The sequence below is a fragment of the Moschus berezovskii genome, chromosome 7 (assembly GCF_049115385.1).
Source record: "Moschus berezovskii isolate FMDL1 chromosome 7, NW_MosBer_1.0, whole genome shotgun sequence".
NCBI lineage: Eukaryota > Metazoa > Chordata > Mammalia > Artiodactyla > Moschidae > Moschus > Moschus berezovskii.
In genome coordinates, this window is record NC_142466.1 from 30,004,474 (window position 1) to 30,018,222 (window position 13,749).

At 37.1% G+C, this 13,749-nt stretch overlaps 1 protein-coding gene across 3 annotated transcripts in view; it reads right to left on the reverse strand.

Annotated features, from left to right (window-relative positions):
• FOCAD (focadhesin) overlaps positions 1 to 13,749 on the reverse strand; it is a 311,664-nt gene that overhangs the window by 231,282 nt on the left and 66,633 nt on the right. For all 3 annotated transcript variants that reach the window (XM_088837878.1, XM_055428152.2, XM_055428155.2), the window contains one exon: positions 3,206 to 3,307. In XM_088837878.1, the coding sequence (XP_088694004.1) occupies positions 3,206 to 3,307 (102 nt within the window). The remainder of the gene's footprint in view (positions 1 to 3,205; positions 3,308 to 13,749) is intronic.

A 13,749-nucleotide genomic window follows, 5' to 3' on the forward strand; every position in this document is an offset into this window, starting at 1 on the left:
TTGTGCATGCTTACACACAAGGCTTTCACATGTATGTTCAACAAGGAGGGAGAAATAGTGGGAAAAGACTTGGAATAAGAGTCAAAAGACTGAGGCTTAGGGCCCAACTCTGCCAAATGACTAGCCACGTGACCTTGAGCAAATCATTTAGTGTTACTCTCCTGAGTTCCCTCTCTGAAAAACTATGTGTTAGCCTAGTTAATCTTGAAAAAGCCATGCTAAAAACACCATGCGTGTTAGTTGCTCAGTCACGTCCGACTCTTTGCAACCCCATGGACTACAGCTCGCCAGGCTCCTCTATCCATGGGATTCTCCAGGCAAGAATCCTGGATTGGGTTGCCATTTCCTTCTCCAAAACACCATGACATCACTGTCAATTTACCCAATTCTTAGTTCTATAGAGATGAAGTCTTGACATCAGAGGCCTTCTACAAATGAGTGCAGAATTTAGCTAGAGAATCATGTCCCCAAAAATCTAGCATGAAAATACACTGCTATTTCAGGACATCTACATTCTATTAAAAAATGAAAGCAAACAGCTATTCTAACAACAATTCCTAAGACAGAAAGGTCTATGACACTAGCTATCATCACAATACTTTGCCTCCTTCCTGTAGTTGTGAATCACCATTTATATCCTTACTAAATTATCAAATTTCCTTCATTATATTCTAAATGTAAAAACTACTAACCTAACTCACTCTAAAATTAAATCTCAAGAAACTAACCGTCTGCTGAAAATGCAACCAGAATTATCAATTTCATCCTGCAAAAAATAGTCTCATGGTGCAAAAGTAGAAATGAGACAACTGAAATTCTTTGCAAAGAAATATAAAATTATCTAGAACTTCTGAAAAGCTCTAGATAGCATACTCTAACACCTCAGAATTCAAATGAAAGGATTAAATCAATAAAAGCTTATCAGTGAATAAATCAAAATCAATAAATAATCTTTTCTCCTTATGAACATCTGGACATTATCATTAGAAGAACTATTTCCAAATTCCAAAATAATACTCCTTTGAAACAAAAACAACTAAAATGTAATTTAATTATTTGCTAACTGAAGCATGGGACAAGTGATATATTTGTAAGGATTACCCTAAAAAGAAGCTTAATAACAAATTTGGCACATAAGCAGCACATCTTTTATAAAATATCCCAGTCTATTTAACAAGAGAAATTTCATTAAACAACTGTTTATAAATTTGTTAATTTTGCTTTCTGACATGGATGAACAAAGACTTTTTTAGTAAATATTAATATCTTACCTTTGAAAATGCAGTCATGGGTGAGGGAAGAGAAGATGATAATGTTTATTTTAAGATATTTATTCAATTGTTACACAGATTTTTCTTACTGGCAAATGATTCCAAGGTTCCATATATCTCTTTAAAGCTTCTTCTGACAGTATATCCTGCCTGGAAATTCTATCTAAAATTGAAGTTAAAGACTCCAAAATGGAATTCTAATAAATTGTATCTATAGTACATTCTAAGACCTTCAAGAACAAGAACACATGAATATAGCTAGTATGGGAAATGCAGCTGAGGTACTGGACTACATGGTCAATGGTACTACTCTATCATGACCTTGTATAGGAGTGCTAAGTAAGCAAAAAGATACTATATTTTAGCAGGCACTTTACAACCCACTGCCTGGGCCCCACCAATCTGTAAGCCTTCTGTGTATACATATATAAACTGAACATCTGTAAGCACCCAAACTGTGCCAGGCATTGTTAACATAAAGAATACTGAGACACAGCTCCTGCCCTCAAGAAAGTTTCAGCTAATGGAGGATAATAATTATAAGACAATGTAGTAAATATAATGATGTCAGAAATCACAACTGAAGTTATTAATTTAGCTTGTGGTAAGTGAACACTTCCTGGGAGAGATAATATCTAAAAAGAGATTTAAAATAGAGAAAGCAATCAAGAAAGGGCTAGGGTACTAGTTAGAAAAGGGATGTGATGAGATTCAAGACAGTAAAGTAGAAATTAATAAGCAAAAGAAGAGGCAATGGAATAGCGCTTCTTGCTGTGTGGAACCAAAGCAAGTCAGTATATTGCTGAATATGTAATTCATAAATCATGAGATAAAGGAGAAAATAAAATTCGTGAAACAGATCATACACAGAGCCTAGTATATGACATAACAGATCTCATCCTGTAGCCCAGGGATTTTCCAACTAGTCCAGAGACCAAACTATTGTTTTCCAATAGAAGGCTGTTGTGAGATATCAACACATTATTTAAAAAAAAAAAAAAAACAATGTATAAAAACAGAGCTGGGACTTCCACGGCAGTCCAGTGGTTAAGACCTCACTTTCAAATGTAGGAGGTATGTGTTCAATCCTTGGTCAGAGTGCTTCCCACATGCCTTATGGCCAAAAACCCAAAACATAAAACAGAAGCAGTATTGTTACAAATTCAATAAAGACTTAAAAAATGGTCCACATCAAAAAACAAACAAACAAAAATAAAACTTAAAAAAAAAAAAGCTGAAGTGGTGTGAGGGTGTTTCCATGTTTAGCCTATACATTGCAAGTACAGTTTGAAAATCACAGTGATGGTGACTTAAGCTAGGGAGTGATACAAAGATCTGCTCTCCTGATATGTCGCCCTGATGGATGGCTTAGAGAATGGCCTTGAGAAAGATGAGATGGAAGGCAGAGACGCCAGTTAAGAACAGGTGGCAACAGTCACAGCAAGAGACGACCACCTGAGCTAATGCCATGGTAACAGAATGGCAGAAAGCTTTGAGGACCATCAGAAGGCAGAAGGCCTTGGTAAAGCTAAACTAACTGCACATATGGTGGTCATCTGGTCCCAGTTGGCAATACTGCTTAATCCCAACCGGCACTGGTTTCTAATGGAGAGATTAACTCACTAATCAATCTCCAGCAGGAAGACCTGTCATCCATATGTACTATGTAGTAGCTTACTGAATATTGCCAATCAACATTCCCAACTATCCAATGCTTAGCTTCTTTAACAGTAGTTATTCTCATGGTCAATATTTCAACAATCAATAAAACTGGTAGGATTTTTTTCTCTTAAAAAGAAAACAGAAAACTATATCCTGCTGTAAGACATTTCTGCAGGAGAAAACATTATAATCAAAGCAGCTTAAAAGAAAAACTCTAAAATTAGCATATACTATTCCATCTCCCTATTTTATTTTATTTTATATTATATTACCTTTCAAGGCATTGCTGGAAAAAAGCTGTCAGCTGCTGCAAAATGACTGGCCAGCAATCAGGTCTGTGCTCAAGAACAGTGATCAAAGGCTGAGGATGGTTTCTGAAAAACACACAAAGTCACACTGGAAGCTGTCATTTCAGGATACACATTTTTAATATCCAAATATAGCAAGAGAAAAAGCCACTGCCATCTAGAAACATTTTTTCCAGGATTCATAATTGTCACAAGATCCTTGTTTGCTGCATTTGTTGTAGAGTTGGCTCATGAGAACTATTTTTTCTTTTATCTGTTTTCCAGAAAAAAGAACCTGAGTCTTAGGGACCCAAATTTGACAGCAGTCTCTGTTATCTGATAGGTCTATGACTTTGGCCAAGTTCCTCAATCCAGTAGGTCTCTCATTCTCCTCTCCCTGGATTCTCTCATTCTTGGAAATCTCTTCCTGCTGATGAATCTCTTTCCAGACCCGAAAGATTCCATCTCCTCTAACACTGTCCCAACCTACAGCCACCATCTCTGTCTCTGTGGGGCTTCACAGGTGGCTCAGCGGTAAAGAATACACCTGTAAAGCAGGAAACGTGGGCTTGATCCCCGGGTCAGGAAGATCCCCTGGTAAAGGGGATGGCAACCCACTCCAGTGTTCTTGCCTGGGAAATTCCACAGACAGAGAAGCCTGGCAGGCTACAGTCCATGGGGTCTCAAAGAGTCCGACACAAATGAGCAATTAAATAACAGCTCTGTCTCTGTTCCCATTTACCCCCACTCTTCTCAACATATAGCTCTGTGTTCCCCCAATATACTTTAGGTAAGGAAAAAGAAAATATTCCTCCCATCTCAAATAACAAACTCTGCAAACTATAAATTCTGAAAATTTCTGTTGAACAAGGACAAATATTTTTATCTGGGCTCCATCGATCAAGATACCAAAAAGACTATATAAAAGATCTGAAATGTGAAGGATTCTTAAATAATGGGGTTAAAAAAGGAAAAGGAAAAAAGATAAATTATTCTAAGGAGTACAAAAAAGTCGACTGGAAATTGTAAATTCATTAGCTCTTTAAACTATGAAGTACTATACAAAGAATTTTCAGTTATTAGTTCTTTAAACTATGAAGTACTATACAAAGAATTTTCAGTTATTAGTGACGTGGCTTTTTCCTCCAAGAAAAAAATTTTTAATTAAAAATGCTACTTATTTTTTTAATGAAGTATAGCTGATTTACAATATTGTGTTAGCTTCAGGTATACAAAAAATGATTCAGTTATATCTAGATACATATATACAAATTCTTTTTTGTATTCTTTTCCATTATAGGTTATTATAAGATATTGAACACAGTTCCCTGTGCTATACTGTAAATCCTACTGTTTATCTGTTTTATATATAGTAATGTGCATCTATTAATCCCATACTCCCAATTTATCCCTCCCTTATCCTTTCCCATTTGTCAACCAGTTTGTTTTCTATGTCTGTGAGAATACTTTTGTTTTATAAATAAGTTCATTTGTACTATTTTTTAGATTCCACATATAAGTGAGATATAATATTTGCTTTCTGACTTTATTTATATAATAATCTCTAGGTTGATCAATGTTGCTGCAAACGGTATTATTTCATTCTTTTTTTATTCTGTTTTTAACTTTTTTATCTTACATTGCAGAATAGTTTATTAAGAATATTTCAGTAGTTTCAGGTGTAGAGCAAAGTGATTCAGTTATATATATATATACATGTGTATATTTTCTCAAATTTTTTTAAAAAATTAAAAATGCTATTTGAAAAAAATTCATACCATATAGATACATCTATATTTTTTACATAAAAAGAATTATATACATAATTTTAATTCAATAATAGAGCACTAGCATTGGAGAAGAAAATGGCAACCCACTCCAGTGTTTTTGCCTGGAGAATCCCAGGGACAGCGGAGCCTGGTCGGCTGCCGTCTATGGGGTTGCACAGAGTCGGAAATGACTGAAGCGACTTAGCAGTAGCAGCAGCATCAATGTTTAAAAAAACAGAAAGAAAAAGATGAGACCATCAGTCACACTCAAATGATTTTTTAAAACTGCCTTCTTGGTGGTTCTCAAAACGTGATCACCTTACTAGCAATATCAGCATCACCTGGGAACTTGTTAGAAATGAAAATAAATTCTCAGGCCTCAGTCAGACCTAATAAACAGCTCTCCAGACAATTCTGATGCACTGCTATAAAGCAGTGGTACTCGGCCTGGTTGTGAGTTAGATTCATCTGCGGAGCTCTTTTTAAAATATGAGTGCCCAGGCTTCAATTATACTGGGGTTGCTAGGAGTGGAGCCCATGCATTAGTAATTTTTAAAAATTCTTCTAGCAATTCTGATGTGTTGACAGAGTTGAAAATTGGTACAAGTTAAAAGCAACATAAGAGGGAGGTTAGCAGTTGGGAAGTTTTCTGTTTTTTTTTTTTTCTCTCTCTCTTAAACAGAAAACTACAGCAGATACGCCACCCTGAAACACTCATGTTAAACACTTCCCTGACACTACTACACAGTCTCTGGGTATTATAACACCATCTCTCTTCAACCTCACCTAATCAGCCACTAACTTCAAATGCTGGCAAGCTCCTGTTTGTTAAAGCACAAAATCTGAGTGATCAGATTACTGCCATTGCTAAAGGATCGCTCCAAGCATCTCTTTATGCCAAAACTCAAAAATCCTACCAAAATCACATTTCCAAATTCCAAACTCCTTGGCAGTTAATCCTATCTAGAATCTGCTTCTACCCTAGTTGTTACAGTTATTGAGAAAATAAAAGCTACAAATCCTAAAAGCCTCTAAGGTATGTCACATCATCCGAACTTCTTAGATTACAAATTCAGTAGGTCATGTTCAAGCAAACATAAATGAAAAGGAAAGAACAGCAACTGTAATTAATTTTAGCTATGGGTTTTCCTTCTGACAAGCAAGCACCATATTGAAATGAGGAACATCAGATATGACCACCCACTAGTCCTCCAGCTAATTTATGGCATCTATGACTATTTAAGAAGAAAATCCAACAAGATACCACATAGTTTCTGTGTGATCATAAAACACTTAAGTGCTTTTCAATACTCTTCCCTTATGTCTCCTCCTACCTCCTCCCACTTCTCACGTTTCCTCCTCCAAAAAACTGTTAAGAATCTACCTCCTTTTCAGAGACTTGCAGAGTTAGACAAAAACTTATCATTGCTGGGTGGAAGGAATTGGGGAAGGAATAGTCAGGGAGTTTGGGATGGACGTGTACACACTCCTACATTTCAAATGGATAACCAACATGTGAATACAGTGCATGGAACTCTGTTCAATGTTATGTGGCAACCTGGATGGGAGGGAGTTAGGGGTAAAATGGATACATAGGTATGGCTGAGTCCCTTTGATGTTCACCTGAAATTATCACAACATTGTTTGCTAACTATACCCCAGCAAAATAAAAAGGTTTTTTAAAAAAATTTTTAATCTATCTCTTTTTTAAAAACTATCTCTGTTTTAAAAACAGTTTTGTCCAAATTAAATCATATCAACAGAAGTAAAAGATAGTAATTTAAATTAGATTAGAAATGATGCATATATCAGCAAACAGCTCTATCATACTTTATTAATAGCTTCTACTTTACTGGAACTGTGAGACCCATTGTAACTTTGTTGGAGGCTCCTTCTGCTAGCTTTTGGGTTCAGCAAATTCTATTCAATATCTCAGACTTAAACTCTAAAGATGAGATTTTGTAGAATATAGAATAGGGATTATCCAAATTAATTACTGTTTAGTCACTAAGTTGTATTTAACTCTTTTGCAACCCCATGGACTGCAGTTTGCCAGGCTCTTCAGTCCATGAGATTTCCCAGGCAAGAATACTGGAGTGAGTTGTCATTTCCTCCTCCAGGGGATCTTCCCAGCTCAGGGATCAAACCCCCATCTCCTGCACTGGTAGGCAGATTCCGTACCACTGAGCAACCAGGGAAGCCCAATTACTGACTTAGATATCTGGAAAATTAATTTTTCCAGAGAATTGATTATGTCAGATCCAAGTGAAAATTTGTAGGAATAATATACAATATTGATTCCAAGAAATTAAAAACCTTGACAGAGAAAGGAAGTCCAAATTAAGAACACTGAATATTACTGCTGATTAACATTGATTACCATTATACTATTTCAACTTGGTACAACTAAGCTAAAATTAATTATAATTGCCAAAATTTTGTTTTAATACTTTGAATATAATGAAGAAAAGAGCTAAATTTTCCCTTGTGAATCACTATAATGGCATGTGAATACACATATAAAATAATATATAAAGCTTTATGGTTTATAGAATGGACATAGTTTTTAATTCAATCTACTTTATTGTGCAGTTGCCATACATGAAGTTTTCTCAGTCTGGCTCTACTGACATTTGTAGTCAGATAATTCTTTGGCATAGGGGTTTTTCAATATACCATGGGATATTCAGCAGCATTTCTGGCCTCTACCCACTAGATGCTAATAGCATTCAGTCTACTTACATGACAATCAAAAATGTCTCTGCTGATGCTGCTGCTGCTAAGTCGCTTCAGTCGTGTCCGACTCTGTGCGACCCCATAGACGGCAGCCCACCAGGCCCCATCCCTGGGATTCTCCAGGCAAGAACACTGGAGTGGGTTGCCATTTCCTTCTCCAATGCATGAAAGCGAAAAGTGAAAGTGAAGTCGCTCAGTCATGTCCGACTGTCAGCGACCCCATGGACTGCAGCCTACCAGGCTCCTCCGTCCATGGGATTTTCCAGACAAGAGTACTGGAATGTCCCCTGGGGCCACAATTGCCCCTGGTTAAGAACCACTGAACTAGGTAAAATGGCAAGCACTGTGCAAAATACAAAACTAACTCAAACATGGTACTAGCCCTGAGCTATTCAAAAAGACAAATGATTCCACCATTATCCTTCTTTACTGAGCCAAAAGCAATGAATCAATGATGTCCAAAATTTGAAGTTTCTTATGGAAATGTAGTCATCTAATAATAACATTAGGTGCACAAAGGTAATGGTACCATTACTGTACCATTACAGTAGAAAACAGAAGACTTAACATGGAAAGCAAATGTACAATTATTCCTTGCAAAAAACAGAAGCATGTTCCAAAATAAACAAACAGTGTTAAATATTATGCATGCTAATCTGGGTATGATAGAAAATAGTGTTAATTTCCTATTTAAAATACTATAATTAGCACATTTAAAATGTCCTAAGGCTAAGTATAGTTCACTCTTCATATAGTCAAGGACTGCTTCTTAAATTTATAGATTATTCAAGATTTTTCTTTCCTTTCTTCTCACTGCTTATTAGCCATTTCATTTCTTCCAAGTACCTCTGAGAAAGGTCAAGGTAAATCTACAATTCAAACTTTACTCATCATTAGAAGCACTGGTGAGGAATAAAAAAATGTGATACAGAAGAACATCAAATCAAAACCTGGGTTATGCCTTAAAATGTCAATTATCCCCCAAAACTTTATTCAAAATGATAGATAGGTTGAACATACAATCAATCTGATCACTTGTAAAGTTAACACTGGCACACAATAAGCTCTATACAATTTTGAAAAGCAAACACAAATGTGGAGCACCGAAGTCATTATTTACATAAGCAGTCCCTACACAGCATCATCCGAATCATTTACTATTATGCTGCCACGTCCACGTCTCAGAAACAAAAACTAGAAATGGAGAAGTGACGTGAAATAGTGGAGGGAAAACACTGAATTAAAGGAAAGAATCGAGCATTCCAAATTCACCCTCTGTCTCTGCAACACTGTGTGATCTCAAGCAAGAGAATCAACCTCTCTTGCTCGGGCAAGAGTTTCTTCAGCTGTAAAATGAGGAAATCAGACTAAGTACCTTCCAGGGCTAAAGTTCTATAACCCAGTTCAGTTCAGTTCAGTCGCTCAGTCGTGTCCGACTCTCCGCGACCCCATGAATCACAGCACGCCAGGCCTCCCTGTCCATCACCAACTCCCGGAGTACACTCAAACCCACGTCCACAGAGTCGGTGATGCCATCCAGCCATCTCATTCTCAGTCGTCCCCTTCTCCTCCCGCCCCCAGCCTTTCCCAGCATCAGAGTCTTTTCCAGTGAATCAACTCGTCGCATGAGGTGGCCAAAGTATTGCAGTTTCAGCTTTAGCATCAGTCCTTCCAATGAACATCCAGGACTGATCTCCTTTAGAATGGACTGGTTGGATCTCCTTGCAGTATAAGGGACTCTCAAGAGTCTTCTCCAATGCCACAGTTCAAAAGCATCGATTCTTCGGCGATCAGCTTTCTTCACAGTCCAACTCTCACATCCATACATGACCACGGGAAAAACCATTGCCTTGACTAGACGGACCTTGGTTGGCAAAGTAATGTCTCTGCTCTTTAATAACCCAAGTCACCCATTAAAGCCCTAACCTTTGAACTGCTCAAGATCAGAGGTGGAACCAAAGCCTGTAAAGGCAGAAAGCAATAAAGATGGCTCTATACTATTAATCATTCTATGCCAAGTTTAAACAGCTCTAAGGTCAACGTCTAATAAAACCTAAGGCCTCAAAACAGTGGTCTCCTATTTTTATCTCAAATAAATAAATCACCCTATATTTTTCGTTTCAGAGAGAAATGCAGTACTGTATCCAGAATAAGCTCACAGAAAATTTCAAATCAGGATTTCCCAACTCTTAAGACATCCATCCAATAGGCTCTGCTTTCTTCTTAAAAGAGAATGACATTGTTTGTAAAGATTGACATCAATAAAAAACAGGTAACCAGGTCGCCCTTCATTGGCCTCTGGTGCCTCCAATTCCTCCTTCCCTCAGTGGTTTTTAATACTGCTGTTGTTTTCCTGCCACAGATGAGCCAATTTGTTGTATGTTCTTTGGCACTTGCCCATTTCATAATTTGTAAATGTTTTAGCTGCCATTTTAAGTAAAGCATTTAACATAGTACCTAACACAAAGAATACTTTATAAATGTGGTTCTATTATGATTATCATGCAGGTAAATTTGATTCTTAAACTAGAGCATAAGCAGCTTGAAAGCTGGGTCTCTATCTTCTTACTCTTATGCTTCCCTTTCAGTACCTAATGCACATTTTAAATAAATGTAACAAACACACACTTTTCCCAAAGCACCTTTTTAAACTCTTTGAATGGATCATGAAAAACCAACATCACAAGCCCTCTAAGTACACTGTTTCAAAGTTAACAACGTTCAAAGGGAAAAAAAAAAGCACAGAAGAAGCAAGCAGAGTTCCTACCTAATACTTCAGGACTCCCTCCCCTTTAATAACATTGTCAACAACACAGAGCGGTGCATGCATCTTAACAGACCAGAGTGCGGGAAAGAATAAATGAAAAATTCGTGGTTCCGCTAGACTAGCACAGAGACAACGATAAAATAAGGTATGTAACTAGATTCACCTTTCCAAGTATAAATGCATCAATCTTAATAGAGAAGAAGGAGTTAAAAAAAAAAATAGTCTTGTGGTAGGCAAATCAAAAAGCAAAAGTTATTTGTAACCTTTAGGTCACCTCAACCTTTCTGCTACATCTCTGAATGTAGGAAAGCTATGATTTGATTTATATCATAAATTCAGCGATAGACACAGATTGCCTTTTCTGTGTGAGGAAACAATGCCTGCAGTCACCATGCATTTTCATGTATGCAGCTGTGACCCTGGCGCTTTCAGAAGCATAACATAGCACTTACTACATCAAATATGCATTTTAAAAGCATTTCTCTACCTGCTCTGAATTCTGATTTGAAAACGGTTAGGAGCCAAAGTAGGGTTAAAAGAAGAAAAAAAAAAGCTCTGCAGATTTTAAGATAAAAATGAATGAAAACTGATTCCACAATAAGTATTACTATAAAAAAGAAAAATTAAATGATAATAGTGAATCCTTCTCTATCCTATAGAGTCTTAAGACAAATGCATTTCATCCACACCAGAAAAAGACTTGGAACAAAAAAAATTTAATTTTGACATTTTTTATTAATTTCCTTTTTTCTTTGGGTCTATAAGGCAGATAGGGAGAAGATAAGATTTCTTCAAAAAGAGACTTCATATTACAATGGCTCTGCCCTCAGAGTGAACCCTTCCCAGGATTCCTATTTTGAGAGGCAGGGTTTTAACACAAAGATGTCTGCCAATGTCAGAAGGCTAGAACTATTTTAGGTACTAGTTGGTGGCTAGGGGAAACATACAGACACACGGGGGTTCAAAACATCTATTATTAAGTTACATCCTTGATTGGGAAAGAAAAGAAACTAGAGATAAGATAAATAGGCTAATAAGGCAAAAATCAAAATATTTCGTGCTCTTAAAGACACTTACCAGCAAATCACCATATCAATTTTTAAATTAAGCATGTGCACTTGGAAGAACTTATAAAATATTTCCTGGTGGCAACTGCTAACTAGAAGATAGTATTCTTTAGGTCTGATTTTTAAACACCAAGTGTAAACCCCAGGTGACTGGAACCATAAACTGTGAACAAAGACTCTCCTGGGTGGGAAAGAGGAGGGAAGAGAGGAAGTGAAAACAGAAGCAAAACATGCAGTTTGACAGTAAGAATCAAGTCATATACGATGTCCACAGCTAAAGCTTATCTGTATCTCCACCGCAATTAGTAAATCTGAAAGGAGTGGTAGAGTTGGGAAATTACCGTTTTGAAATTGTCTCAGTGAAAATTAACAGTGGGGGGAAGCTGTGAGTTTAATGAGGAACACGATATATTCATGGTCTCATAGCATCTTCTCCACAGATTGCTTATTGGTTACAAGAAGAAGATGGTAACTACACAGTAGAGAAACCAGATATTACCTTGATAGGGTAATGAAAATTAAAATCACCAATGAAAGGCAAGATGGACATCAGTGTCTCCAGACAAGATGTCCTGAGAAAGACAGCAACACTTTTATAGTATTTGAAAATGTCAATATCATAAAAGATAAAGGATGAGATAATTCCAAATTTTAAAAAGAATAAAAAGATACGACAGTTAAAGGCAACATATGATCTTAAAATGAAGCCCATACACTAAAAATAAAAAGGAAAGAGGTATGAAAGGACGTCATTAAGACAAATGGCAAAACTAGGATATGGATTATAGGTAAAAGTGCTAAATGAACGTTAAATTTTCTTGATTTGATAATGGTACTCTGGTTATATAGAGAATACCCTTGTTCTTAGAAAACATACCCTACTGAATACGTACAATCTTCTCTCCAATAGTTTTTAATTCTATAGACAGAAGGATAATGAGAATGTGGAAAATCAGTGAATTGGGGTAAATGCCTGATGGAAATTTTCTGTACTATTCTTGCACATTTTCTGGAACTTTAACATTCTTTCAAAATAAGTTTAAAAAATAAAACCTTCAATGACTTCCCACTACTCTTTAAAGAAAACCCAAAGTCTCTACCATGGCCTTGCATCTTCTAGGCCATGTCTAACTCTTCTGAGCCTCTGTCTTGGCCTCTTCCTCCCTTGAACACTAAGCTCCAGGCACCCCGCCTCCTGTTAGATCCTCTTGGGTACCAGGCCCTCACAAAGCAGCAGCTGCTGCTGCTGCTGCTAAGTCACGTCAGTCGTGTCCGACTCTGTGCGACCCCATAGATGGCAGCCCAACAGGCTCCTCTGTCCCTGGGATTCAGCACATGCTTTTACCTAGATCTGAGATGCTCTGCACTTTTCACACAGCCAATTCCATCTCACCCACCAAAATGGAGAGAAGAGACAATGCAAAAAGAGTTTAATGCTAAGAAACAGCTAGTTATCAAAATTAAAACTGGGGCTGCCTTTTGACATCCATAACTACAAACTAGTCTTAGTACACTGCACGTTAGTATATACCTTAGGACATTTTTTTGTTTCTATTTGATTACCGTAAGAAGCGAATGCATTTGCTGCTTCCCAGGTAGCTCAGCTGGTAAAGAATCCGCCTGCAACGTGGGAGATCTGGGTTCAATCCCTGGCCTGGAGAATTCCATGGACTGTAGAGTCCATGGGATCACAAAGCGTCAGCCACGACTGAGTGACTTTCACTTTTCAGGGGGAAAAAAGGTATGAACCACAAAGTACTTCAACCTTCAGGACACACATCTTTAAGATCTCAAAATTAACTCTACATCTAAATAAACTCATAACACTACACAAACAGATATGCAAATACTGACAGAGTACATAACTCTCATCTACTCAGGGCATAACCATCCATTGCTATTGGCCTAATTACCCATTTCAGAGCATACCATCCGCCCAAAACATTTAATATTCCCTTATTTCAGAAAGTACAGCTTGATGTTGATCAGACCAACTCTTTCCATAAACAAGATTCTCAGCATGTGATATTTGTGCATGTCAGCCACTGTCTGGCACATCAGAATAATGCACACATTCTGGAACAAGCAGTTACCGCTCATGAATTCACAGCTATTTCCTCACTTCAGCTGAGGGAAGAGAGATCTTAAAAAGACTGCCATAATATGAATACATAGAGGAAAAATTAAAAG